At 53.4% G+C, this 25,868-nt stretch overlaps 6 protein-coding genes across 6 annotated transcripts; all 6 read left to right on the plus strand.

The window, feature by feature from the left end:
* Positions 1-1,385: 1,385 nt before the first annotated feature.
* JKF63_01696 (uncharacterized protein) lies at positions 1,386-5,408 on the plus strand (the record flags this gene model as incomplete). Its single annotated transcript, XM_067897742.1, has 1 exon — positions 1,386-5,408. One exon carries the CDS (start codon positions 1,386-1,388, stop codon positions 5,406-5,408), a length of 4,023 nt encoding a protein of 1,340 aa, XP_067753899.1.
* A 2,085-nt stretch (positions 5,409-7,493) lies between these two features.
* JKF63_01697 (uncharacterized protein) lies at positions 7,494-11,591 on the plus strand (the record flags this gene model as incomplete). The annotated part of the gene is made up of 1 exon (XM_067897743.1): positions 7,494-11,591. The coding sequence occupies one exon, from the start codon at positions 7,494-7,496 to the stop codon at positions 11,589-11,591; it is 4,098 nt and encodes a 1,365-aa protein (XP_067753900.1).
* A 798-nt stretch (positions 11,592-12,389) lies between these two features.
* Positions 12,390-14,213, plus strand: JKF63_01698 (uncharacterized protein; the record flags this gene model as incomplete). The annotated part of the gene is made up of 1 exon (XM_067897744.1): positions 12,390-14,213. One exon carries the CDS (start codon positions 12,390-12,392, stop codon positions 14,211-14,213), a length of 1,824 nt encoding a protein of 607 aa, XP_067753901.1.
* Positions 14,214-14,927: 714 nt separating this feature from the next.
* JKF63_01699 (uncharacterized protein) lies at positions 14,928-16,265 on the plus strand (the record flags this gene model as incomplete). The annotated part of the gene is made up of 1 exon (XM_067897745.1): positions 14,928-16,265. The coding sequence occupies one exon, from the start codon at positions 14,928-14,930 to the stop codon at positions 16,263-16,265; it is 1,338 nt and encodes a 445-aa protein (XP_067753902.1).
* A 4,893-nt stretch (positions 16,266-21,158) lies between these two features.
* Positions 21,159-22,310, plus strand: JKF63_01700 (uncharacterized protein; the record flags this gene model as incomplete). The annotated part of the gene is made up of 1 exon (XM_067897746.1): positions 21,159-22,310. The coding sequence occupies one exon, from the start codon at positions 21,159-21,161 to the stop codon at positions 22,308-22,310; it is 1,152 nt and encodes a 383-aa protein (XP_067753903.1).
* A 1,659-nt stretch (positions 22,311-23,969) lies between these two features.
* On the plus strand, positions 23,970-24,725 carry JKF63_01701 (uncharacterized protein; the record flags this gene model as incomplete). Its single annotated transcript, XM_067897747.1, has 1 exon — positions 23,970-24,725. One exon carries the CDS (start codon positions 23,970-23,972, stop codon positions 24,723-24,725), a length of 756 nt encoding a protein of 251 aa, XP_067753904.1.
* Positions 24,726-25,868: the final 1,143 nt, after the last annotated feature.

A 25,868-nucleotide genomic window follows, 5' to 3' on the forward strand; every position in this document is an offset into this window, starting at 1 on the left:
TTGCCCGTCTTCACTGGCACATTTTCACTCCGAGACACTGACGTCAACTGGAAGGCTCACCAAACAAGCGGAGAGAACGCCCCCTCCTCACTGTGTTTCTTTTTTTTTTCACTTCCCCGCGTGCAAAACACAATCCTGCTCGCCAACGCTGCTTGCATTTGGCGACAACAACGTCTCACCCTTTACCCCTTCGTGTCTGTGTGTGTGTGTGGTCTGTTTGACGCCCTCTACTCATCACTTGTACTGATCGCATGTGGGGGATTCTTGCCTGTTCTTCCCCTAGTTCTCTCGTCCTTTGCTCTTGGTTGTTCGCGTTATCGCGGGCTTCTTCTGATATTAACTAGTATGTCTCCAAGCACGCCTATCTCCCTCTCTCTCTCTATATATATATATATATTGGTTTGCTCTCATTCCCCTCCTCATTATCTGCCGGGGTGTGGTGGTGGGGGCCTTTCATTGCCGCCCAACTCATTACTGTCCCGTCCCTCTCTGTGTGTGTGTGTGTGTGTGTGTGTGTGTATTGGGCTAAACACCAAGGAAAAAGAGGTGAGCACACACAACGCTGTCCATAGACAAAAAGATAGAATCACTAAACGGGGGGGCTACACCTTCTATTAGATCAGGCACGCATTTCGGTGAGCGCTCCCTATTCTCTGTGTCGCCCCTCCCCTCCCCCCCCCCCTCCCGCCCGCCCGCTCCTTTTTGGTTTCTGCTATTTGTGTTGCCTTTTGGGTACTTTTCCCTCGTGAGTGCGCTTTCCATCACTTTTGTCCGTGGCCTTTGATGGGGTCATCTTTTGGTGTCAAACGTCTCCGCCCTTTTTTGTTTTCCAGTTCAGCTCAGTTTCATCTCGGACACTTGAGCCTCCCTCATATGAACGCTTTTCTGAACAAACGGACTCCCCTGGGCCAGCGACAGAAGTAACGCAGCCATTTTTTTTTTTTGATACACGAGGAGACACTGACGAGGCGGTACTCGGTACTCCTGTCTTGTCGTGCGAAAGAGCAACGCTTTGACTTGCTAAATATATACATATATATATATATATGTTCTCCCCGTTCTCGTCGCTACTATCCTTCTCTTCTTCCATTTGGTATTTCTTGCCCAACTCTCTCGTTCCCCTCCCTTTTTGTTCTCGGACATTCGAACGCGTCCAGTGAAAGGCGCGTTGATTGCACATATTGACGAGGCACAAAATCCAAGAAAACGGACCTGAGGCTCGCCTCCCCCTCCTCCCCTCACCGTTTCCCCCTTGCCTCTAGCTTTTGAGTCCTCTCTGCTGGCGGGAGAAAGGAGCGCAAAAAAAAAAACAAAAAAAACTAAGGAAAACGTGTATACGGCTCGCTTGAGGCTTCACATTTTGCCGCTGGCTAGCCGTCTACGCCATGCCCGAGGGCCTCGAAAACGATGCGGGCGACAGGCACGTTTACACTTTTGAAACAGAGGATAGCCAAGTGGTGTCTCCTCCTCCTCAAGTCATTGAGAGAGGTCTGGTGAAGTGCATGGACTGTGGTTATCGCAACGACTGCAGCGACAGCCGGATATCCCCGCTAAGAGAGCCGATACAAGATTACAGGACATGCTCCTCGGATGCAGATAGGGGCAGACCAGCCCCCAAGAACAAAGTAGTGAATGAGAGTGATCACACGCGCGGAGGCAGCGGCGACGGAGACCGCAATCCTCTGTTTAGCGCCGAGAAGGTCAAAGGGACGGTAGCGCCCCAAATCGTGGGCCCCCTCGAGATTTTCCGCTACGCTGATGCTGCCGATCGCTTGCTGATGGTCGTGGGCATTCTTTTCGCAGTTGGCTTTGGTGCCGCTATGCCTGTGCTCGCTCTTCTATTCGGTCGCATTTCACTGGATCTCTTATCTGATCCAAGCTCTGTGGAAAAAAACGTGGCAAACACGTCGTTGATAATGATCTATGTGGGTATCGGTGTTCTCATTTGTGGTGGCGGCCACGTGCTGTGCTGGACATTGTCAGCGTCACGTCAGGTAGCGCGTATCCGTCTGCTTTTCTTTCACGCAGTGCTGCGCCAGGACATTGGGTGGCACGACCAGCACAGCCCTGGCGAGCTGACGGCTCGCATGGCGGGCGACACACGTGTGATCTACAACGGAATTAACGATAAGCTGTCGCAGGGTATCGTCAATGCATCTATGGGCATCATCGGCTACATCGTCGGCTTCGTGTCTTGTTGGGAGCTGACATTTGTCATGATCGGCATAATGCCCTTTATTATTATAATGGCTGCGATCATCGGAAACATCGTTTCCAGAATGACGGAGTCATCGCGCAAGCGATTCGCGAGTGCGGGATCTCTGGCGACGGAGGTGATAGAAAACATCCGTACAGTGCAGATATTCGGCCGAGAGAACTACGAGGTGCAGCGCTTTGCGAAGGCGGTACTGAAAGCTCAGGACCGTGGTATACGAAAAGAGTTTGCCGTTAGCCTATCTGCGGCAGTGATCATGGCCCTCATGTTTGTCAGCTACACCGTCGCTTTTTTCTTTGGTTCTTACCTGGTAGAATGGGGTCGCCGCGACGTGGAGGCAATCATTTCTGCCTTTTTCTCAGTGCTGTTGGGTAGCTTCGGCTTTGGGTTCGTGGCACCAAGCGCGACTGCATTCACTGAATCCCGTGTCGCTGCGTACGAGATCTTCAAAGCAATTGACCGGGTACCCCCGGTGGACATCGATGCTGATGGCATTCCCGTCACAGGCTTCAACCAGTGCATCGAGTTCCGAAACGTTTGTTTTGCGTATCCAACTCGCTTGGACATGGTGCTCTTCCGCGACCTGAACCTCACGATCAAGTGTGGGCAGAAGGTTGCGTTCTCTGGCGCGTCTGGGTGCGGCAAGTCGTCGATGATCGGACTGATCCAGCGCTTCTATGACCCTGTCTGTGGAGCCGTGTTGTGCGACAATGTGGACTTACGCGAGCTATGTCTGCGCGACTGGCGCGACCGAATCGGGATCGTCTCGCAGGAACCGAAACTGTTCGCGGGAACTATGATGGAAAACGTACGCGTGGGGAAGCCTGTGGCGACGGAGGAGGAGGTCATCGAGGCCTGCAAGCGGGCGAACATTCATGACACAATCATGGCGCTTCCGGATCAGTACAACACGTCGGTAGGTGCTGTGGGATCGCAGCTCTCAGGCGGGCAAAGACAGCGAATCGCTATTGCGCGTGCCCTCGTTAAACGGCCGTCGATCTTGTTACTGGACGAGGCGACAAGTGCGCTGGACCAAAAATCGGAGATGGAGGTGCAACGTGCCCTAAACGAGCTTATGCAGATGGGCGGTATGACTGTAATCGTGATTGCGCACCGCCTTGCAACGATCCGCAACGTAGACTGCATCTATTACGTGAAGTATGATGGCGCGAAGGGAAGCCGGATCACAGAAAGCGGGTCGTTCGACGAGCTGATCGCACTGGGTGGTGAGTTCGCCGCAGTAGCGAAGATGCAGGGTGTGTCTTTTAGTGGCACGAGGAGTCCCACGAAGAGGCAGGATGGCAGCAACGCAAAAGAACGCCTGGATGTGGTCCCGGACGAGGCGATGCTCGCGCAACTTGATGATGAGGCGCTGTGCGCGGCGTCTCAGAGGGTGCCAATCGAGGAACTGGCGAAGTGGGAAGTAAACCACGCGAAGGTTAGCTTCTGGCGGTTCATGGCCATGGGTCGAGACATGACGTGGGCCGTAGCGCTGGGTATACTCGGCTCTGCGGTGGGTGGTGCCACACGACCTGCAAGCACCATCTTGACGGGTTACATGATGAAGGTGCTCGGCAACTACACTTTTGATGGCAATGTCGAAGCGCTACGCAGCGGCACTAATCTGTACGCGTCTTTGTTTCTTGTCTTTGCACTCGCAAGCTTCTTGGGCTGGATTCTGCACGGTTTTTACGGCTACGCTGGTAGCCACCTCACGACGAAGATCAGCATACTGCTATTCCGTCAGATATTGCGTCAGGATATGAATTTTTTTGATATCCCCGGTCGCGATGCTGGTACTTTGTCTGGGATGCTTTCTGGCGACTGTGAGGCCGTGCGCCAGCTGTGGGGTCCCTCGATAGGCCTGAAAGTGCAGATGCTGTGCGCGGTTGCCTCTGGGATTGTGGTGGGCTTTATCTACCAATGGAAGGTTGCGCTTGTGGCATTGGCTTTCATGCCGCTGGTCATTGCCTTCAACCTTGCTGAGAACGTGATGATGGACGGGTACACACGTAGCAATGAAAGGGACACAGACGACATGATTGTGACAGAGGCGCTCTCGAACGTGCGCACGGTGACGTCGTTCAACATGAAGGAAGATCGCGTGGAGGCCTTCAAGAAAACCCTGCGTGAGGAGATGCCTCGCAACGTGAAGAAGGGCATCATTGCTGGCAGTGTATACGGCATCACGCAGTTTCTCATGTACAGCGTCTATGCGCTGTGCTTCTGGTATGGCAGCAAACTGATAAGCCGTGGCGAAGCTGATCTCAAGGATGTCATGATTGCAAGCATGTCCGTATTGTCGGGTGCGCAGAACGCTGGTGAGGCTGGTGCATTCGCGACGAAGCTTGCAGATGCAGAGCGCTCTGCGAAGCGCATCTTCAGCATAATCGACCGCGTGCCGGATGTCGACATCGAAAAGGCTGGGGACAAGGACCTCGGTGAGAGCTGCGACATCGAGTTCAAAAACGTTCGGTTTATCTACGCAGCGCGGCCGAAACAGGTTGTGCTTACATCCGCGGACATGCGGTTTGGTGCCGGGACGTCGAATGGGCTGATGGGGCAGACAGGTTGCGGCAAGTCAACGATTGTCCAGATGCTCGCACGGTTCTACGAGCGGCGCTCCGGGCTGATCAGCGTGAATGGGAAGGATCTCTCTTCGCTGGACATCTCAGAGTGGCGTCGCAATATAAGTATTGTGTTGCAGGAGCCGAACCTGTTCAGCGGTACGGTGCGGGAAAACATCCGCTACGCGCGCGCGGGCGCAACCGACGAAGAAGTGGAGGAGGCTGCACAGCTCGCGCACATCCACGCAGATATCATGACGTGGCCGGAAGGGTACGACACGGATGTGGGATACAAGGGTAGCGCGCTTTCTGGCGGGCAGAAGCAGCGTGTTGCGATAGCGCGCGGGCTGCTACGGAGGCCAAAGTTGCTGTTGCTGGACGAGGCCACGAGTGCGTTGGACAACGTAACAGAGGCGAAGGTTCAGAAAAGCATCGACGCGTACCTAAGAGACAAGAAGATCACATCGATAAGTATTGCGCACCGGTTGACGACGATCCGCCACTGCGACCAGATCGTTCTGCTAGACTCCGGGCACATCATTGAGCAAGGAACTCACGAGGAGCTGATGGCGCTTAGAGGGGAGTACAGGACGCTCCACAACCTTTACATGGGTGTGAGCTCGTGAGGAGAGCTAGTGTGTGGCCCTTGATGGCGCGCACTTTCCCTGAGCAGCGGCTGGCTCCCTCCCGCTAACTTCCTCCTTCTGTCAGTATTTCGCTGCACCACAAAGGCTTACGACTGAGTATTTTTGGCTTACGCGACGCACTTTTTATTCCCTTTTTCCCCTCACAACGCTTCCTTCGCCTCGTATCCTTATTTTTTTACTTGTGATGGAGGAGTGATGTACCCGCTATGTTTCTCATGAAGCTTCGGCCTGTGTCACAGTCATGTTCCTAAAAAAGAGAGGGTCGTCTTGTATCCTTGCCTGAGTCTGCAACCGCTCCAACGCACGAGTTTACATGATCTCTGCACTTTGTTTCTTTTTTCAGGCAGACGCGTGGGGAGGGGAGGGGGGGGGGCTATCGATTCTACATCCTCTCTTGTACTTCTGCTGTGTTTGCTTGACTGAGTTGTGTGTCTGAATGAGTGAGTGGCAGACCTCCGTGTCCTATTTGCGGATTCTTTCAGGGATTGTGGCAGATGTTGTTGAGCGATGAAAAGAGTTCGAGATGCCCCCCTCCCCCTGCCCACCCCACCCCACCTCTTCTGTGCCCTTGAGGGTTTGGCCTTGCTCGCCCTGTTATTGATTCATTGATTTCTAGTTGTTTCTCCTCTCCCCCCCTCCTCCTCCTTTTCCTGGTCTGGTCTTGTCCTCCCCCCCCCCCCCCACAGGGTATATGCCTTATGGCATTTCACCCTTTTTTTTGTTTTTGCTTCTTTGAATCTGGATTTACGTCTTTGTTTACCGAAAAGGTGCGATACATTTTTTTTGTTTGTTTGTGTAGAGCTTGGGCCTTGTGCTTTTCAAGCTATGGGGTCACGTGGTCGTGTATGTCGGTGCTGCGTAGCCCAGAAGCGAGGGGGGGGGGGGCTGACACACGCACACATCCATGCAGAAGCTCCATCCGTGACAGCGTGCTTCCTTCTTGTTGTATTGACTATCCCTCCCCTCCTTTCCCTTTTGGGTCTCTTTCCACTTCTCCGCAATGGCTACAGCGGCGCCTCTCATCACGGTACCTCACGGCGACCTTTCCCTCTCCCCTAGAGAAGAGATTTCTTTGTATGTGAAGGCTGAGTGTCTCTAGTTGAGTGCCACCCGCGTCCCCGACTTTATTTTTCGGTGACCCTCTTGCTTGTTTATCTCATGATTTATTTTACCTGGTTATTTTCATCCCTATTTCAAATTGATTTGCGTCTCTCGTTCATTCCTCCCCTCCCTCCCTCCCTCCCCTCCCCTCTCCCCCTCCCTCCCCCCCTCTTTGTTGTGTGATGGGGGGGGGGGGCTGTCTTCCTTTTATTGTCTCGTTCCTCTATTTGTTTCATTTTTTCTTCTCTGTATCGGAAGGCACACTTGTTATTGGTTTCCCCTCCCTTTTTTTTCTCCTCCCTCTTGACCCCCCTTCCTTTTCACCTCCAATTTTGTTTCGTTGCTGGTTTTCATCTTGTGCCTCTTTTCGCGCTCGTTTTTTTTGTCCGTGCACACATTTTTGTTTGTTCTTCATGTAACCTCCCACCTCCAAAAGTGTCGAGGTTTTTTTTTCTTTCTTTAGGTGGTGGTGTTTGTTGTTGTTGCAGGTGGTGTATATGTACTCACATATTTGAGTCCCCCTTTTTAATATAATATAATATATATATACATAAACAAAGGCACACATACACACAGACCCCTAAACGAGCTGAATGTGATCAAACGTGTCCAATCTGCGTCCTCACATTCAAATAAGCGGCACCTGCTAACATGGAAGCTTCCACCGGTCGACTCAGCGGAGGCCTATTGGACTTATCCATTCATGAATATATATCTGATATATATATATATATACAGAGAGAGAGGGGAAGTATATTAAAACACACACACACACACGCACTCATATATATATATACGTATAGCCACCTTTTTCCCGCTTTCCTTGCACATTTCCATCTTCTTGTTTTGAGATTTTCGCAGTAAAAAAAGGAGGGCAAATAGGCGAGGGTGACGCTTGCATCTCAACGGGCCTCTCCCTCCGTCTCTCTCTCTCTATATATATATATAGCACTCCAAGTTGGGATGTCGTCTGACTACAAACAGCGCGAGACAGTCGGCGTCGAGGATCTTGTTCTCCTCCCCCAGATAAGCGAAGCGGCAATCACTGATGACCTCTTCGTGCGCCATCGCGAGGATTTGATCTACACGAATATTGGCCCAGTGCTGCTCGCGGTGAATCCTTTCAAGGAAATCAAGGGCCTGTACAATGATGCACATATGCAGTTCTACAGACACAGCGGCCGGCTGAGTGGCTCTCGGTACGCACTGCTTGAGGGACAGGAGCCCGGCGACGCATCTCTTGGCGGTCCACACATCTTTGCGTTGGCTGAGGAGGCGTACCGCAGCATGGTATCGGAGGAGGAGAACCAGTGCATCATCATTTCTGGGGAATCGGGTGCCGGAAAAACAGAAGCATCTAAGCAGATCATGCAGTACATCTCTGCCGTTTCTGGAAATTCAGAGAACATGCAGCGTGTGAAGCGCATCATTCTCGAGTCCAACCCTCTATTGGAGGCATTCGGTAATGCCAAGACGCTCCGCAACGACAACAGCTCACGATTTGGCAAGTTCCTTGAGATTTACTTTGACACCCTCGGTGGCCCTGTTGGCGGTCACCTCTCACATTTTTTACTCGAGAAGTCACGTGTGTCAACGCAACAGGTGGGAGAGTGCAGCTTCCATATCTTCTACCAGCTTTGTGCTGGCGCGGCTTCTGAGTTTCAGAGTGGCACGCACAAGAACGCTGCTACTGCTTCGAAGGATGAGACCACCATCAATCGCAGCGGTGGTGCCACCATCGTGTGGCGGGATGTCTTCGAGGAGATGCACATGCGCGGATTAGGCGACGGCGGCGGAGTTGGCGAGTCGAGCCCCCTCGCATCCTCCTCTGCGTCCTCACCGTATTATCCATGGAAGTTTCTCTGCCCGTCCCTGGGGTCTGGAAAGCACTCAGGAGAGTTTACGAGTCGCGCCGGCATCGACGACTTGCGTGGCTGGCGTGAGACGTTGAGTGCAATGGAGGCGATGGGAATAACCGCGCAGGACCAAGTGTCCATAGTCAAGGTGCTGTGTCTGGTGCTGCATATTGGTGAGCTTAGTTTTGTGGCGCCGGAGGAGGGAGGTACGCTGGCGGCGGGGCAGCACCCGTGCACCATCGCGAATCCAGAGGAGCTGGCGTTTGTAGCGGAGCAGCTGGGCGTCGAGGCCGCGGCGCTCCTGAAGGCATTGACGTGGCGGAAGCTGCAGATGGGCGCGGCGGAGGTGGTCTTTTCCCCTCTTGATGTGCAGCAGTGCCGAAGCACTCGCGACGCTGTGGCGAAGGCGCTTTACAAGGGCGTCTTTGAGTTCGTCGTGAGCTCCGTAAACATTGCGTTTGGAAGCGCTCCGCACTCTCTCATGCTGGGCGTGCTCGATATTTACGGCTTCGAGATCTTTTCCAAGAACGGGTTTGAGCAGTTTTGCATCAATTACGTGAACGAGAAGCTGCAGCAGATCTTCATCGAGCTGACCTTGCGAGTGGAGCAGGAGGAATATGTTCGAGAGCACATACCCTGGGAGGCCATTGAGTACTTCGACAACCAAGTCGTATGCAGTCTAATCGAGAGCCACAGTCCGCCTGGTCTATTCGCAATCATGGACGACGTGTGTGTTGCCATGGCGAAAGAGGAGGAGTCTTTGGCTGACCGAAAGCTTCTGGATAAACTGGATATGCTGTACAGCAGCCACCCAAATTTCTTGCGTAGTGATAACGGCTTCATCATCAAGCACTACGCCGGCGATGTTGAGTACAGCACCGATGGCTTTGTTGGCCGGAACAAGGATCGTCTTGGCGTCGAGGTGATCGAGGTGCTGGCGAAGAGTCGGGTGGATTTCTTGCTTGAGATACTGACCGATGTGCTAGCAGACGGTTCGGCCGCGGCGGTATCATCCTCCACATCATCGCCTGCTGGGGCCAGCGGAGCGCGTCGCGTCGCTACCACCGCCGGCTTCAAGATTCGCCAGCAGGCCGCTGATCTTGTGCGCACACTGAAGCAGTGCACGCCACACTACGTGCGAACCATCAAATCAAACGATATGAAACGGTCCGGCTTCTTCGACACGGCACGAGTGCTGCACCAGGTGAAGTACCTCGGTCTCCTGGAGAACGTTCGGGTGCGCCGGGCGGGGTACAGCTACCGGCAGTACTTTGACAAGTTTCTCAAGCGCTTCAAGTACACTTGCCCGAGTACTTATCCACGGCCCTTTCAAGGCACCGACAAAGCAGCGTGCGAGGCCATTCTCGCCTATTTGCAGAACGAGCAAGGAGTGTTGCCACTCGAATCCTTCGCCATTGGCACCAGCAAAATCTTTATTCGACAGCCAGAACATGTCCTGTCCCTGGAGCAAAGCCGTGAAGCAGCCTTTCATGCTCTATCCGTGGTCATTCAACGTGCGTGGCGGCGATATTCACAGTGCAAGCAGCTCCTGCGCCTCAAGGCGAAAATGGATCGTACATACGCGCGGCGCCAGAAATTGCGCCGCGCCGACAGTGTATTTCGTCCTTACGAAGGCGTGTATGTGAAAACAGACGCCGTGCTAGCCGTGCCAAGCCCCGCCGCAGGTGGCTGCACCACCGCAGTACCACGTGCTCTCTCCAACCGACTCACCGTGGCCCTTGACAGCATCCTGCAATTCGATCCCATCGCCAGCGCTTGGCGGTCTTTCTGGACCCCGGGTGAAGTAGGACGACCCCGAAAAAAGTTCTTCTTGAATGCCCTCACAGGCGAGATGGTTTGGGAGAAGCCCCGTGAACTGGAGCCGCCACGCGTCGTCTTCTCCTGCGTTGTCGACCGCGTCGTCAACTGGTTTACCGCAAAAACAGCCAAGGAGTTCATTTTTCTGACGACACACGACGTGCTGTACATCGTGCGCGAGATATCCAGGCCTACAGAGGCGTTGCCGCCGTCCTCCCAGTCGCATGGCAGGAGCGCCAAGCGTGCAAAGACGCTAGCGGAGAAGGAAAAGCAGTCGGCTGCCATGACCCTGACGCCGTGTTTTACTTTGCAGAAACGCATTGATCTGCGTCTTCTCACACAAGTAGCGGTCACCACAATGGCCGACACCGTACTTGTAGTGCGTGTGCTGCCGGTGCAGGCGCCGTACCGCACCGTCGTTGATACAGTCAAGACCAAGGCAGGTCCGTCAAAGTGCGAGACATGCGACCGCGCTGTCACACCGGCGCTGCGTCGTGACAACTGTCCGAGCTGTGGTCGGCTGTGTTGCGTCCGGCACTGTCTAATACATGCAAGGCCACTGCCCACCATCACTGGGCAAGCGACCTCGGTGCGGGTCTGCCCTGCCTGCGTGGTAGGGGAGCCGCTGGAGCCGGTCGAGGACATGGTCCTTCTGACGAGTTACAAGACAGAACTTGCGGGCGCGTTATGCGCTCGTTACCAAGAGCGCATGGGCAACCCGCTGCCGCTATGCGTCTCCGACAGTATTCCATTTTCAAAGTGGACGCCTTCACCACCACCACCGAAGACGAAGCGCCCCCGTCGCGCTGCCACGCCCTCAGCGAGTGGAGCCATCGGCGGCGGCGGCGGCGAGGGAGTTCAACCCTTAGTGCTTGGTGGCTCGTACGAGGTAACACTGAGGTGCACGGCAGCCGACGACTCGTTGACGAGCGACACGGTGCTCATCGGGGCCGCTCCGCCATCCCTGTCCATGTCTCCTGCCGCGGCAGACGTTATTAAAGACGCGAAGAGGAAGGGAAAAAGTAAGGATGTGCGCAACGACGAAGCAGAAATCACCGCACCGCCGGACACACCGCCTGTGCTGACGGTAGTTGCGCCGCGTGGAATTACAGAAGCGCAGATCCGACGTATGGAGGCTATTCGCGAGGAGCGCCGAAGAGTTGCTGCTGTGCGCAGACGTCGGGAAGAGGAAGAGGAGCGCCAGCGTGAATCACAGCGGGAACGCGAACGTGAAGCGGAGCATCGGCGGGTCGTGGAGGAGCGGAAAAAAGCGAGAGCAGCCGAGGCGATACGCATGGAGACAGAGCGTGCCGCTCGTGAGAGGGCTGCAACAGAGCGCCGTGAAGAGGCCGCTCGTGTGGCGGTCGAACGTGCATTGCGTCGATGAAGGGACAAAAGGGGCCCTGCTGCTAGTTTGGCACGTGTTTCTGTTTTTATGCTTGAGCACGTATAGGGTGTCCGCCTGCTGTCCTTGGTGATGTGTCTCTGGCTGTTTTCTGTTCCTGCTCCCTGTTTCCAATTCGTTTACTCCTCTTTTGCTTCATTGTGAGCACTATCGCAACATGCACACATATACACATACACCGATCGGGGAACGAACACGCCTCGTTCGCAGTGACCTGACCCCCATCTCTTCGTTCTGACGTCACACACAAAGTTGCGCACGCACATACATGGCGATACAAGTCGCTACGTGCGTATGTGTGCGCCTCCCCTCGATAAGAGTCATGGGGAAGATGAAAACCGAAAGGGCCATCATGGAGTGGGGTGGAACAAAAGAGGGGGAGGAAAGGGGAGGGGGGTGTCGTCCGTGAGGTGAGACGGTGAGGGAGGGAGGCAGTCCAAAAAGGGGCCAATGCATGACGTATTTGGCTCCCTTTTTCCCCCTCTTATTCTCGCTTTTCGCTGTCTTCTTCTGTTCAGCGTATGTGTGAACCCCTCTACCCCGAAGATGCGCACTTCTACACCCCCCACCCCCACCTCCCCTCCCTCTGTAAGCCGATCTCCCTCATTCTTTCCAGCTTCTCGTCCGTTTCCCTCCGTGTGTCTTCCTGTCACCTCTTGCCCCCCCCCCCACCCCCCTTATATGGGTGCTGCCGGCGTACGCAGCGATACCACAAAGGTAAGGAAGTCTCTCCGTACCAATACACATTCGTCAAGTGGGACCCTCCCTTCCCTCCCCCCAATGACATCCTCTCTGTCGTCGTCGGTGCCGTGCTCCTCCTGTGTGCTCGGCATAATCCCTGACTTACTGAGACTTGCTATGGCCGAGGGTACGCACGGTGGTATCACAGCCTATATGACCTCTGAGCTGCCGCTGGATCCGGAGTGCTCTAAGGGTGATGACCCGGGGCGAGCCGGCACTCTCGCTGACTCTCCTGGCCTGACTGGAACGTATGCTGTTTTCGAAGACGCAAGAAATTGCTGTCGATGGACGGTAGAGCTAGTCATGGTGGAGGAGGTGGGCGACGGCGAAGCAAAGGGCACATGGTGGGCCAGCCCGGAGCAACTTGCCACCATGGGCGTGACGGCAGGCGCTGAGGTGGTTTGGAGTGCTCCTTCCCAGCTAGAAGAAAGTGCAGGAAGCAGGCGCTTGTCTCGAATCGCCGCGATGCGCTACTACATGAAGCCTGACACGTGGAGGCATACGCCCTTGTCTCGCGAGAGAGAGGCGGCAGCAGCAAATTGTGTTGCCGGAGAGGTGCCACACTGCGGCTCGGCGTCTGCTGCTGAAGCTACGAGCACAAACCCCATGGGGGGTGACAACAATGCTCAAACTCATCGACAGGCAACGCCTTCCATGTTCAGCGCTACGTCCTCCGTGGCAACTGCGGCAGCCACCAGAGAAGCATCCGCATTATCCGCAGTGTCTTCACCTTTACGTGGTCTCCCCTTACGTCATTTTGTAGAAAAGCATCTCGCGCTCGTGCGGCGCCTAGTACGTGTGCTGGCCCCGCAGCGGCAAACCATTCCCAGCATTGTACGTGAAGTGTGCACGACAAGGGTGAAGTCACCCTCGTCTGGCATTACCCGCCGTGTTTGTGAAATTCCCTCGGCTGATGCATTGGAGGCGCAGCCGGTGCAATACACCGAGCGTGACGTGGCCGCGGTGGCTGAGCAGCTCACCTCTTCCCACCCGCGCCAACCGAGGTTGCGTGAGCTCAAGAGTGAGGGCTACTTATTTATGAACTTGGATGAGTTTGCCGATGGCGAGACGCGGAACAAGGCGGTCAATCGTGCCTACCCGGCCCTGGCGTTGCACTGGCCTGCGTCCGCGCAGCAGATGGACGTCATGGAGCGCTACGTGGACCGCGATGTCGTTCTTGAAACTCGAAAGAGGCACCCTCAACTGAGTGAGGATGGTTCACATAATACACAGCAGCGAAAGCGAAACCGATCGTCGTCGAGTACTGCGTCGTGTGCGTCAGGGGAAGACGACGACGAAGAGCTCAAAGCAACAGCTCCTAGTTCAGCGAGTGCACCGCTCTCCCAAAGGTTGCCTGGTGCGACAGCAGCGGTATCTCGCTGCCTCTTCCACACTTTGCACGAGTATCCACAGTCTCTCGAACACGGAGACTTGCACACCTGGGCTCGTGGCCCAGAGGTTCAGCAGGCACGTGATTCTTTGAAGGCGTCTAGAACGTGGACCCAGGGAACAGCATCCTCGGTCAGTAAATCTGCCGATGCAGCGACGCTTACCTCGCTGCCGGTCACGAACGAAAAAGAGGTGGAGATGTTGCGCAACAATTACGACGCTGTCGCAGTGTCCGAAGGCGTTTTGGAGAAACACCTACGCGCCTACAGCGACACTGTGCAAGAGCTGCGCAACTGGTACCGCGAGGAGCTGTGCACACAGCAGTTCCGCTGCGAGCTAGAGGCGTGGCTGCGCATACAAGAGGAGAGTCGCGCCACACTGACAGATTTGTACATTCAAGTGCACTCTGTGCGCTATCGACTACAGCGCGACCTTTCCGATTACCTCCACCTGCACGCGTTGGGTGTCTTGTGACTATCCCCTGATCGAGTGACGTGACCTTTTTACTGCACATATATGTGTGTGTATTGCTGGCGGCGCACCGCTGCAACTGAGCAGCGCACCTCGAAGCGAAGATTTTATGGGCCTGTGTGTGTGTGTTTCCGAGGAGGGTGAGCGGCTCGTGCGCTACACTACTAAATACTTCACTTGTAAGAAAGGAGAAAGACCCCAATGTTTCTCTCCCCTTCCCATCTGTGGCGGTGGTGGTGGTGGTGGGGAGGGGAGGGGGGGCGGTGTGCACCTTTGCCTTTTTCTGATTCTCTCGATTTTCCATGAGACTCGTGATTTCATTGGTGTTAAGTCGCTTGAGAGAAATCCAAGAACGGCCCCCACACCACCCCTCCATTCTCTCCCGCTTGTAAATCCTCCAAACATCTTGAACGTCCATCACCTCGCCCTCCAAAGCGGCATGAGCCTTTTTGCATCGCTCTTTCACGTGACCTCCTCCCTTCCCCCCCCCCTTTAAACACGACATCTGCGTCGGCGTACGTGTGTTGAGCATTCATGAGCAAACATACTCAACTCAGCACCGGAGGCTTCGAGTGAAGGTACCAGGAGAACGAGAAAAAGGAGCCCATCTTCGAGTAATCGCCAGACCTACTTTCTTGTTGTGCGCAGAGAGACCACATCCTGCCTATAAGTGTATTCTTATCTTCTTTACTGCACACACGCGAGTGCGCTTCAAGGATGTCGATGGGTGATAAAGCAGCAGAGGCTGATGGACGCAAAGGTGTCTTGGTTGGAATAACCCCTCCCTCACCCCAAGTCGTGAGCGACAAGTCTAATGAGGCTCCGTATGATAAACATCAAGGCCTGGCGCTGCCTCCGTACTCCATGGACAGCGTGCTTGACCAACCAGCGCCTTTATACCAGCCCGACGCACCAGCGCCTGGCACGGCCATTGACCCGGATATGATCGAGGACCACATCAGCTTCCTGCGCACCGTGCGAGCGTTTCATCACTACAAGCGCCAGGCGCTGGCCGCCCGCGAGACGCGGTGCACCAACTTCCGCAAACTTCAAGCTCAACATCGTGATTTGTTGTGCATCGACCTGGACAAGATCCTTGACAGGTATTTGGAGTGCATTAACGTGAACAGCACTTTTTTCGAGGCCATCTGCGAGGCAAGTGAGGAGCTTTTCGATAGCTACTGGCCCGACGGCACGACAGTGCGCATGGAGACAGTGCCGCCGCCGACTCCGCTGGACATGAACAAGGTATTTTCGACGCTGCGCCAGTTTGTGCGCGACTGGTCTGCAGAAGGTGTGGCAGAGCGGGACTGTGTGTATAAGCCAATTCTGGACACGCTGGATCGCTGCTTTCCCAATCGCGGCGAACGCGAGAACGTGCGCGTGCTCATCCCGGGTGCTGGACTGTGTCGGCTTCCAGTAGAACTCGCTCTCCGCGGTTTTTTTGCCCAGGCAAATGAATTTAGCTATCATATGTTGATCGCGGGCCACTACATCCAGAATCACGTGTTTCAATCGTGCCAGCACAAAATCTACCCTTACAGTGACAGCACATGCAATTTGGTCAACCGCGCCGACCAGTTTGCCGAGGTTCAGATTCCCGACTTGTGTGCCTCCGAGGCAATCGATGCACTGCGCGACGAGGGCCTCTCCTTCGGCCAGCTCTCCATGGTTGCCGGAGACTTCACAGAGGTCTACGCGAAGGCACAACAGCACAAGACGTGGTCGGTGGTGGCCACATGCTTCTTCATCGACACGGCCCACAACATCATTGAGTACCTCGAGATTATCTACAACCTCCTCGTCCCTGGCGGTTACTGGGTTAATGTCGGGCCGTTGCTTTACCACTTTGCCGACAGCGCTGACGACATGTCAATCGAGCTGTCGTTGGGCGAGGTGCTGACGGTCGCGCAGCGGATCGGGTTCGTTTTAAAGGGGTCGCCGTCATTCATAGACACAACGTATACCAACAATCAGCGAAGTATGAAGCAATTGGTGTACCGCTGCGCCTTTTTTGTTCTCCAGCGTCCGTTAGCCGATGAACCACACGAATAGTGTGAAGAATAGCACTATCGACTCTAAACCAAGGTGGAGCTTTCGTGGCACAGATCTGTTGCATGGTGTCGCAGCAGTGACTGCTTTTTTTTTTTTTGAAGGGAAGGGCGGTAGGGGTGTGGGGTAGGGGTGTGAGAGAGGGAGAGCGTGGGGAGAAGAGAAAGGAAAAATGTTGCGTCGACTATGAAGATCGGATGGCTGCGCGGAAGAGAGGATCGGGCATGTGGCACTGCGGATGCGTTTCACTTTTTTTCCGCCGGAGTACACTGAGTTGGTCAGTACTCGTGGTGCCACGCCTTATCGGTACTGCATGCATTTCTCTTTCGTGTTCTTCCTCCCTCTCTTTGCCCCTCCCCCTCCCCCCCCCTTTTTTTTTCGTCAGTGTTTTATAGGGTGCTGTCTTTGAGCTGTGGACCACCGGTACCTCCATTCTTTTCTGCCCCGCTCTGTTGCACCCACCGTAGGGAGGGGGGGGGCGGGGGGAGTGGCTGGGGGTTTTGGGCTATGGGCCACATAACTACTACCATCCACTGCCTTATGCCATTGACAGTGCGCTACCGCTTAAGTCAGTTGCTGCTGCTGTTGCTGCTGCTGCTTCTGTTACTGATGCTTCTGCTTTGACCCACGGGTCCCAGATACCTTTGGTGCCTACCTTACTTCTGTGGGATGAACTCGTCTTGGCTGATTATGTGCAATGAGACTATTCGCATCTATAAAAAAAACATGAAAAGAACATTGAACCGGTGGCGTGTTGCAAGCGACGAGGATTCTGAGACTCACATCACCATGCTGCAAACATCCCCTGTGTGGATCTTATCCAGACAGCGTTGCCCGGCATCGATGTGGTTCTCGCTCCCTTTCGCTTTTCTTTACAATACTTCGCTTGCTCTCTTTCACCAGGGCGCGCCTATGGTCATTGGCATGAGAGGGTAAACTTTTTTTTGTCTCTACCACGAGGGAGACGTCAGGAGAACAGTGTGTGATATGCATCAGCAGAGGCATCAAACCTACGTCCGAGCCTAATGCACCCCACATCCAGGCTGACTGACTCACAGTGTTTGTACTACTTATTCTTCCATGCGTCTGTTCTCTCTCTGCCGGATGCGCGCCCTGTCTTTCAAAAAAAAATTTTGATGTGTGTGTATGTGTATGTGTGTGTGTTTCTTCGTTATTTTTCCTGTATGCTGCCCAATCCTTTTTATTTTTCGTCTGTTTCCTTCCCTTTTTGGCCGCTACCCTCCAACCCTCCTCCTTTTTTTCTCTTTCTTTAAGTGTTGGCAGATGTGGTCGCGGGGGGGGGGGTATGGCGAACCTTGTCGGACGGTGAGGTAGCGTGCATTATTCTCAGCAGGATGACAACTCACTCCTTTTTGTGCTTCATCTCTGAGCGTAAGCGGGATGGTGAAGAGTGGAATAGGCTGTGTTGAGGCTTCTTGCAGATGTGTTGTGTACCCCTCTGTGTCCCCTGGGTGCGTGTACTCGGTAGCACCATGAGCCTTTTCGTTTTGATTCGATATCGACAACGATAGTGTTCATTTCTAAGGTGTGTAGTGTTTTTTTTTGTGTGGATGACTGTGTGTCGGCATTTGCCAGGTTCACATCGCTCTTGGATCTCACCCTCATTTAAAAGCTGTCACGCACGCGCTCCCTGTTTTTTTTTCTCTCACCTTCCTTATCTCCCCCTCACGACTCTTGACCCTCATTTTTTTTTCTCCACACTCAGCGTCACCCTTTTTCCCCTTTTTTTATTTTTATTGGCGGGTGTTCTCTTCTTTTTTGTTCAAGGGAAAAAAACTAAAGGGATTTGGTGGTGTTTGATGTCGTGTCGGCATTTCTTGTGTTCCTGGTGTGGTGACTCTTTATGTAAGGTGAAGTGGTGGTGAACAGCATTCGTGGACGCCCAGCGGAGGGGAGGGGGGGGGGTATCCCTTCCGTGTGCGATTGCACCTATACGTGATGGGCACATGAGGAGCCGGGATAATTCAATGAACGACCTGGCACTTCCGTTCTTTTGTTTTATTTTCATAAGACATACGTGTATACGTATATATGTATGTATATATATATACATGTACATACGTATACACGTGAGGCGTTCAACACGAGCTACAATGAAAGTTCAAGTAACTCATGGTCAGAGTTCTAGGAGAGGTGGAGAAGCTTGGAGAAATAAGAGCTAATCTCGACGTGATGAGGACAGCGCCTAATACAAAGACAGGTGGGGGGAGAGGGAGGGGGGGGGGGTTATGCGGACATGAGAGAGAGAAAGACTATGTATGTGCTCCCGAAACAGGACTTGTTCTGAGTTCTTCACACCTCCTCCCAATTCCCACTGCCCAATGACTTCTTCCCTCGTAATAGGAGGAGAGGTGGGGTGGGGTGGAAGGGAGGTGCAGGGGAGGTGGGAGGAGGGGGGCATGGTGGGCATGGAGGAGCGACACAGGGGGGCAACTATATATATATATATATATCGGCAATTGATTTAGACGTAAAATGGTGTAGATATCCATAGAGATGAGAAGAGCCGAGGCGGCGTGAAATGAAGTCAAGAGAACGGATGAGGCAGTAAGACAGCGCCGGCTTTCATCTTCACCTCCCCTCGTGGCTCATATGGGGCTGCTTGTTGGCTCACCTACGCCGAAGCGGCAGGGGCCACTTTTTCTCTCCGTAGGACATATGCAGAGCACATGCATTACCCAAACGGCCTCCTCCTTCACCTCATCCTTCTGTTTGTCCGTGTATGCGTGTACGTGTGCGCACTTTTTTTTTGCATCATTGGTTTCCTACCGTCACACTGGCACACTGGAACGCCCTTGAAACTCGCTGGCACTTTTCCATGGCTTCATCTTCTTTACCCCTTCTCCGTAGACCGCCTCGGTCTAGTGCCTCGTTGCTGCGGCTCTGCTGCCCACATCCTACTCTGTATTGATGTTGCTTTCCATCACCTGTCTTTTTCCTTCTTTTTTTGGGGGGTCGATTGGATACTCCTAATACAATCTTATAGATTCATGCACGCAGCACTTGTGCATTCTTATACCCCACCGACGCACCCCTCACACTCATTCACACAGAGACAAAGGGTGGGAGGGAGATGGCAGAAGCTGTGTAGTTAACAGGGATATGCGCCACAAACAAGCGGCGTGGCCCATTTACCTCCCGCACCGAGAAGGCAATGCTTCGTATGGGTTTCTCTTGCCAGCCAACGATAGCAAGTGCGCCGATATATCATCCTCCTCTCACGCCACACACACACACACACACACACACACGTCACAACTCACAAGTCACAATTCACAATCCGACACACCGAAAAAGAGGACGTAGCGTATCAACGCAAACAAAACAAAAAGAAATGTAGAAGAGTACCACAGTGGACGCGTTTTGTGGATTTTTGAGCGACACTGGTGCCTGTGCCTACGCGTATGCGTGTGTGCGCGGCTTCTCATCATTCATTGTCACCTCCCCCACCCCTTTCCCTCCGCTTCCGCTCTCCTGTTCGTCTCTGTGAGGATTTCTGTCTGCGTTCGTTGGCGTATTGGACAGCTAAACTGTCTCGCTAGAATCTCTTTTTTTTTGGGGGGGGGAGAGGAGCGAAGAAAATCGACATCACTCTTCTCGGTTTGTGAGTCTTCTCTCCGCAGCCTCCCTCTCCCTCTTTCGTCGTCATCTTCCTTCCTCTTGTTGTCATTGCATTAACTTATCCCACCCCCAACACTTTGGTTTGCTAGCATGCAACCTAAGCGACAATGACGTGGAGGATGCCCCCACCACCACCACCACAAAAAAAAAAAAAGAAAGCAAACAAAAACAAGAATGCGCGACCTGCAAAGGAGAGCAGAACTTTCAAACCGCCACGAGCGCACCTCTGCAGCGCTGCTTTGATGGAGTTTCAGCAGGTGAGACGCCTACGCTTTCCACACTATTTTTCTCACCTGCTCCTGTTTTTTAGTCCTCTTCATTTTCTGTCCACCACAGCGGTACTGCGTTTTCTCTCTCGGGATGCGTACGCGGGGGGGGGGGAGGAGGGAGGGACCCCTGAAGGATTGGTGACACTGAACAATGTTGGGTAAGTATGCGGAGGATAAAGACCAGCGGGAAAAAAAAGGTATGGATGGTGTGCATTGGGGCTATGAAACGAAAAAGAAAAATGGGCATCTGGTTTGAGGAGCACTTACGGCCCGTATCACATGTCCGGGTATTGATGCTCGCGTGGTTTGCAGAGGAGGAGTCAATAACACCCGCCTTCACATAATCTACTGAATGTGTTGTGTGTGTGTAATGTTATATGGTGAAGTGGCCTTATCGCGACGGCAAAAAAAAAATCCCCTTTCCAAATGGTCTATTTCATCTTGTTTTTTTTTGTCTGCTGCAACGTTGTTTCCTTTTCCTCCATTGAAAAGTATTCCATCTCGAGAATTGCATACGTCTTTGGCCAACTGTGTCTGTGTGCAACGCGTCAAACCTGCCGCGAACAGTAAGGCGTGCAGACTAGGTGAAAACAAAAGCACAGATCCGTAGAATTTCGATGCGAACAGTGCATTGAAGTGTAGACATTCAGCTGCATCTGCTTGACTTTTCTGTGATCGATTGACACACTTTTGCTTTCCTTCCCTTCTTCCCCCCCCCCCCTCCCTCCACACACCCCACACCCCATCTCCCGTGACAGTGGAGAAAAAAAAGCCTTTGAAGAGAGAGAAAACACATCAGACTCTTTCCCTCTTGCTTTATCCTCAAGACGAGGATTGAAAACCACACACACACACACGTTTGCCTATCCTTTTGTGACACGTTTTTTTTTTCGGGCGCGAGCTGCACTATTTTCGCTCCCCTGTGTTCTTTCTCCTTTTGGCAGGTTTGAAATTCTCAACTAACATTCCCCCACCTCTATCACGGATGGACCCGTTGGGCTCGCCGTTGGCCCCTAGCGCCAACGTGTCGTCTCGGGCCTCGTTGCTCCTTCCCTCCAAACCGGCGTCTGCCACATCTGTTCTGCCGCGTATAAAGTCGCAGCGCTGTGTAAAATTCGATCCCATCGTGGATGACGACGCCAACGATCCCGCACACAGTGGTGGGCCAAGCCTTGAAACGTCGTTTGCCCAACACACCGGCGGCGATGCTGACTCTCGCGAGCAACATGGAAGGGGCGGCGTAAGCGATGCGTCCCTATTAGGCTCACCGCTATATTCGAATAAAAATATGCACGATCATGGGGATTCCGCACCCTTCGAACTCACGCGTGACGACGTGGTGGCGGCCTTCGAGTTTCTCGACATGAACAGAAGCGGTTTGCTTACCATGGGAAACCTGAAGCACCGCCTCTCTGCGTTTTTCCCACACATGACCAGCAAGGAGTACAAGTTTCTTGTCGAAGACCCCAACAGTACTACACACGGCAGTGGTGCTCCATCCAGCGCGGCGAAGGCCGCCCAGGGAACGCAACATGGAGGTGCGACTGAAGGTGTTGGTGGCAACACGGAGGGCCTCTCGCCCGCTTCAGTCACACTGAGCGGCTCACCTGCACGGCCCACAAACGCATCTTTTGGTGGTGGCGAGGCGATTCCTAAAAAGGGTATTTTCTCTGGAGAGGGTTGTTCCGGGGGTCCAGGAGGATTATGCTCGTCAGGCACCCGCGTGGGCCTCGACGTCGATCAGCTGTGGGACCTCATCAACTCCTTTCAGCAACTTCAGCGTAGCTTGGGCTCTGGACAAGTCAACGCGGCCGACGGGCACGACCACAACTCGCGCGCTGCGTTTAACGCCAGCATCGACACATACCTCGTGGGCCCACAGGGTGGTGATAGCAGCCCATCTGTACGCGGCTGCTTCGACGCCGTTGGTGAGGCCTTCCGGGTTTACGACCCCCGCAACTCACACTATGTGGAAGAAGACATCTTGTCCTGCATCATGGCACGTGTCGGCTTTGGTGACTTGAGCGAAGAGGAGTTGGCGGTGTTGGTGAGCACGGCGGACTTTGACGGTGACGGCCGTATCAGCCTCGAAGACTTCCGCCGCCTGGTGAACATGAAAGGCCGCTTCAAGAAATGATACTCTCACACCACGGGAGCGCGAGGGGCGGGGGGGGGGAGCAGAGCATGGTAGTAGTAGATGTATGGTGTCAATGCGAGAAAAATTGTGGTGGTGGCAGATTGGCATTAGGTGTACCTACACGTGCAAAGCGCTATCCTCCCCTGCCATAGACCCCCCCTCCAGTATTTTCTCGACCCTGTTTCCTCTCTCTGGAGATTCCGCGGCGGACATGTGTGTGCTGTGCAAAAGTATGTTCAAAGTAGAAATAGCGTTTTTTTTTTACCAAGCGTCTGTGAGGAGGATATACGTATGCACACACACACACACACACACCTCCCGCCGTCGACTTCTCCCTTCTTTTTCTTCTCTCGTACTTTTCGTTTGGCACGTCTTTTGCCGGTGCCCCAGAACGGGGGAGGCGGGGGAGGTGACATGAACTGTCTCTTCTTCGTGGCATCTCCTTGCGTTCTTTGATGTACAGGAAGCGAAGAGCTTCTTTTGACTTCTATTATCATATGTTCGTATCTCTTTGATAAGTTTTCTCCGGTGCTTGATTTGCTTTCTCCTACATCATCATCCACTCGACTTGCATCGAGATGACAACTCAAGTGAGCACTAAACGAGGTTCCCAGCGAGTATAGTCGAAGGTGCACAACCCCTGCGCGTGCATGGCAACAGCTTACCTCGAGCATTAATAATTGCCACGCTTCTTCCTTCATTTTTGGAAGGGAAATGCCTGCTGTAAGGTAATTCCTATCCCCCCCCCCCCCCCCCACACACACACACCTCTTTTCATGGTCTATGATTCTTCGCGCCTCACTCATACTCTCTCTCTCTTCATAAATGCGTTTTCCATTACACGGTTTCACAACTTTTCTCTCCCCCCCTCCTCCCCCACACATGTGCCGCCCTTTCGTGTCGTTGGCTCATAGTACCATGACGATACCGGTTTGTAATGGTACACATATACACGTGCAGGTTTGTGTTCATCGATGATCCCGTTCCTCACCTCTTTCATTGCCTTTCTCAGTTCCCCGCCCCCGTCCCGCACACTTTTAAATGAGTGTTAGGGGTGTTGTGTACGGCCACTCACGCAGATTCACACCACCTTTCGTCAAAGAAGAGGGAACGAAAGAGAGAAAAAAAAATTAAAATCCCGCTCGTTGTTGTCCTCGTGTCGTGTGCCCCCCCCCCCCCCCCCCTCCCCCCCCCCCAAAAAAAAAAAAAGTCTCTGTGCTTTCGCCGTGTCATGGTCGCGGCAATATAGTGCAAAAGGAGGGGTGAAAAAACAACCTCCCCCCCCTCTATCCCCAGGGTCAGGCTATCGAGTACTTGCCTACAAGGGGGAGGGGGGCACACGGGCGCTGACACACGAACACGCACACACACTATCAAGTGCATAGCAACGTCGATAAGCTCGCAGAGAATCGAGAAAAAGGGAAGAGTACATTGCTCAATCCCCACCCGTAAAAAAAAAAAGCTATCCACCCTCTCGTCCTTTCATCGCGCTCTCTTCTCCCTTCTTTCCCCGCCCCCCCCCCCCCACACACACACACAAACATGCGCGCATAGATTACTTCATTCTCCTTCTTTCTGACTCATTTTTTTTGTATTCTTCTTTTCTGCCTTCACTAGGCCCAACAAGAAAAAGACCAACAGCAACAGGGGCACCCGAAGATGTCATCCTACTGCGAGTCCACTTCCTCTGCCAACAGGCACTGCACCACCCAAAAAGCGCCTGAAAATACCATGCAGATTCTGAGTATGTTCCCCGGGCGCCTCCACCTGCTTCCGCAGACGCCGCAGCTTCATTTTCTCTTCACTGTCATCCGAAACGCGGAGACGCAGCGCACAGATTTTGTCTTTTACTCAGAGCGTATCATGCGCCTCGTTCTCGAGTCTGCGCTGTGCTTGATACCTGTAGAGCCGTCTGACGTCACCACCCCAACCGGCGCTGTCTACAACGGTGTGCGCCCTGACACCAACGGCATCATCGGTGTCTCAATCATGCGCGCTGGCGAGTCAATGGAGCGCGTGCTGCGTGAAATGTGCCGAGGCGTGCGTATCGGCAAAATCCTCGTCCAGCGTGACGAGTCGAGCCTCGACAAGGCTCCCGATTCTCGGTATAGCTATAGCAAGCTGCCCAAGGATGTTGCCTCGCGCCGCGTGCTGCTGCTGGACCCGATGTGCGCTACTGGCGGCAGCGTTATTAAGTCAACTGAAATCCTGATCGAAGAGTACGGTGTGAAGGAGGAGAACATCATCTTTTTGAATCTCGTCTGTGCACCGGTTGGCATCAAGAAGTACCTTCATCGGTTCCCCAAAATTCAGATTGTGACCGCCGCCATCGACGACGGCTTGGATGAGAACATGTACATTGTCCCCGGCCTCGGAGACTTTGGCGACCGCTACTTTGGCACAATCGAGAAGTAAAAGCAAACCGCTCCGTTCAATATCTTCCAAAAAAAAAAAAGCAACAAGCAAAAGAACATGAAGTGATGCTAGGGCGTGAAGGAAAAAAAAAAGCTGTAGGAGGTCGCCACAGGAGGGGAGGAGGATGGAGACTCGAAGTCCAGTTAAAGTGGTGTTTCTCGCCACACCTTTCCCACAACACATCCTTTCTTTTTGCCTCCCGGCCCTCCACCCCTCTGAGTCTTCCGATGGCCAGCATTCTCTCCTCTTCTTGTGTGCGTTGAGCATCGCTAGTAAAAGACACACAAAGGATGGTTTGTCTCAAGTGGTCTTAGAGTCGATGGGGAGACATCACGTCTGTTAGGGGAGCATAACACCCGAGGATCACGTATTCCTTCCTCTTGCATCGTTGTGTAGTAGCGTGGTGCATCACAGTGGGGGTGATCATGCATTCATGAACTCCTCATAATGGAAATCGCTCATTTTTGTTTTTTTTCGCGAATTTTCTGAATTTCCCTTTGGCCGCTGTCCGTCGCGCCGGGGACTCCTTTATACCCTCCCCCCCCCTCCTTCCTCGAAGCCCTTTGAACCTTCTGCAAGCGCAGTCGCGGCGACAAAAACAGCCAGCACCACTGCCCTCGCATCACTGTTAACAATACCGATTACGAAAGAGACAAAAGAGTGAAGTGATATTCACTACGTGCCATCACACCTGCAATCCTCCCACTCCCCCTTCTTCCTCCACACACACACACACACAAACCGAAGAATGGGCGAGAGGTTGTAGGTCATCGCTTTGTCTCCCAGTACGTTTTTACTTCTTCACCTTCGTAACATAGTGCCCCGTGTGCCTTCCTGTCATCTTTTTTTTTCTAACAATATGCCACACACATCGCGTAGCACCCCCCTCCTCACTTTATATTATGAGCGCATTTGATTCTTCAGGTGGTGGTGGTATCAGAAAAGACGGAGCGGAGCTGATGCAGTCTAAGGGTTTTTTTTTAATCAATGAGAGGTACCGTCGGCAGTGTGGGCTGTCTTCTGGACACACTTTTGGTTTTTTTACTTCTCTTTTTGCGCAGCTCTGCGTTTATGTGATACAATCCGTCGATCACACTGGCATGCTGTCCATGCCCCTTCACTTTTCCTCTGTTGACTTGTTCT

The sequence above is a fragment of the Porcisia hertigi genome, chromosome 34, assembly GCF_017918235.1.
Source record: "Porcisia hertigi strain C119 chromosome 34, whole genome shotgun sequence".
NCBI classification, from domain to species: Eukaryota; Euglenozoa; class Kinetoplastea; order Trypanosomatida; family Trypanosomatidae; genus Porcisia; species Porcisia hertigi.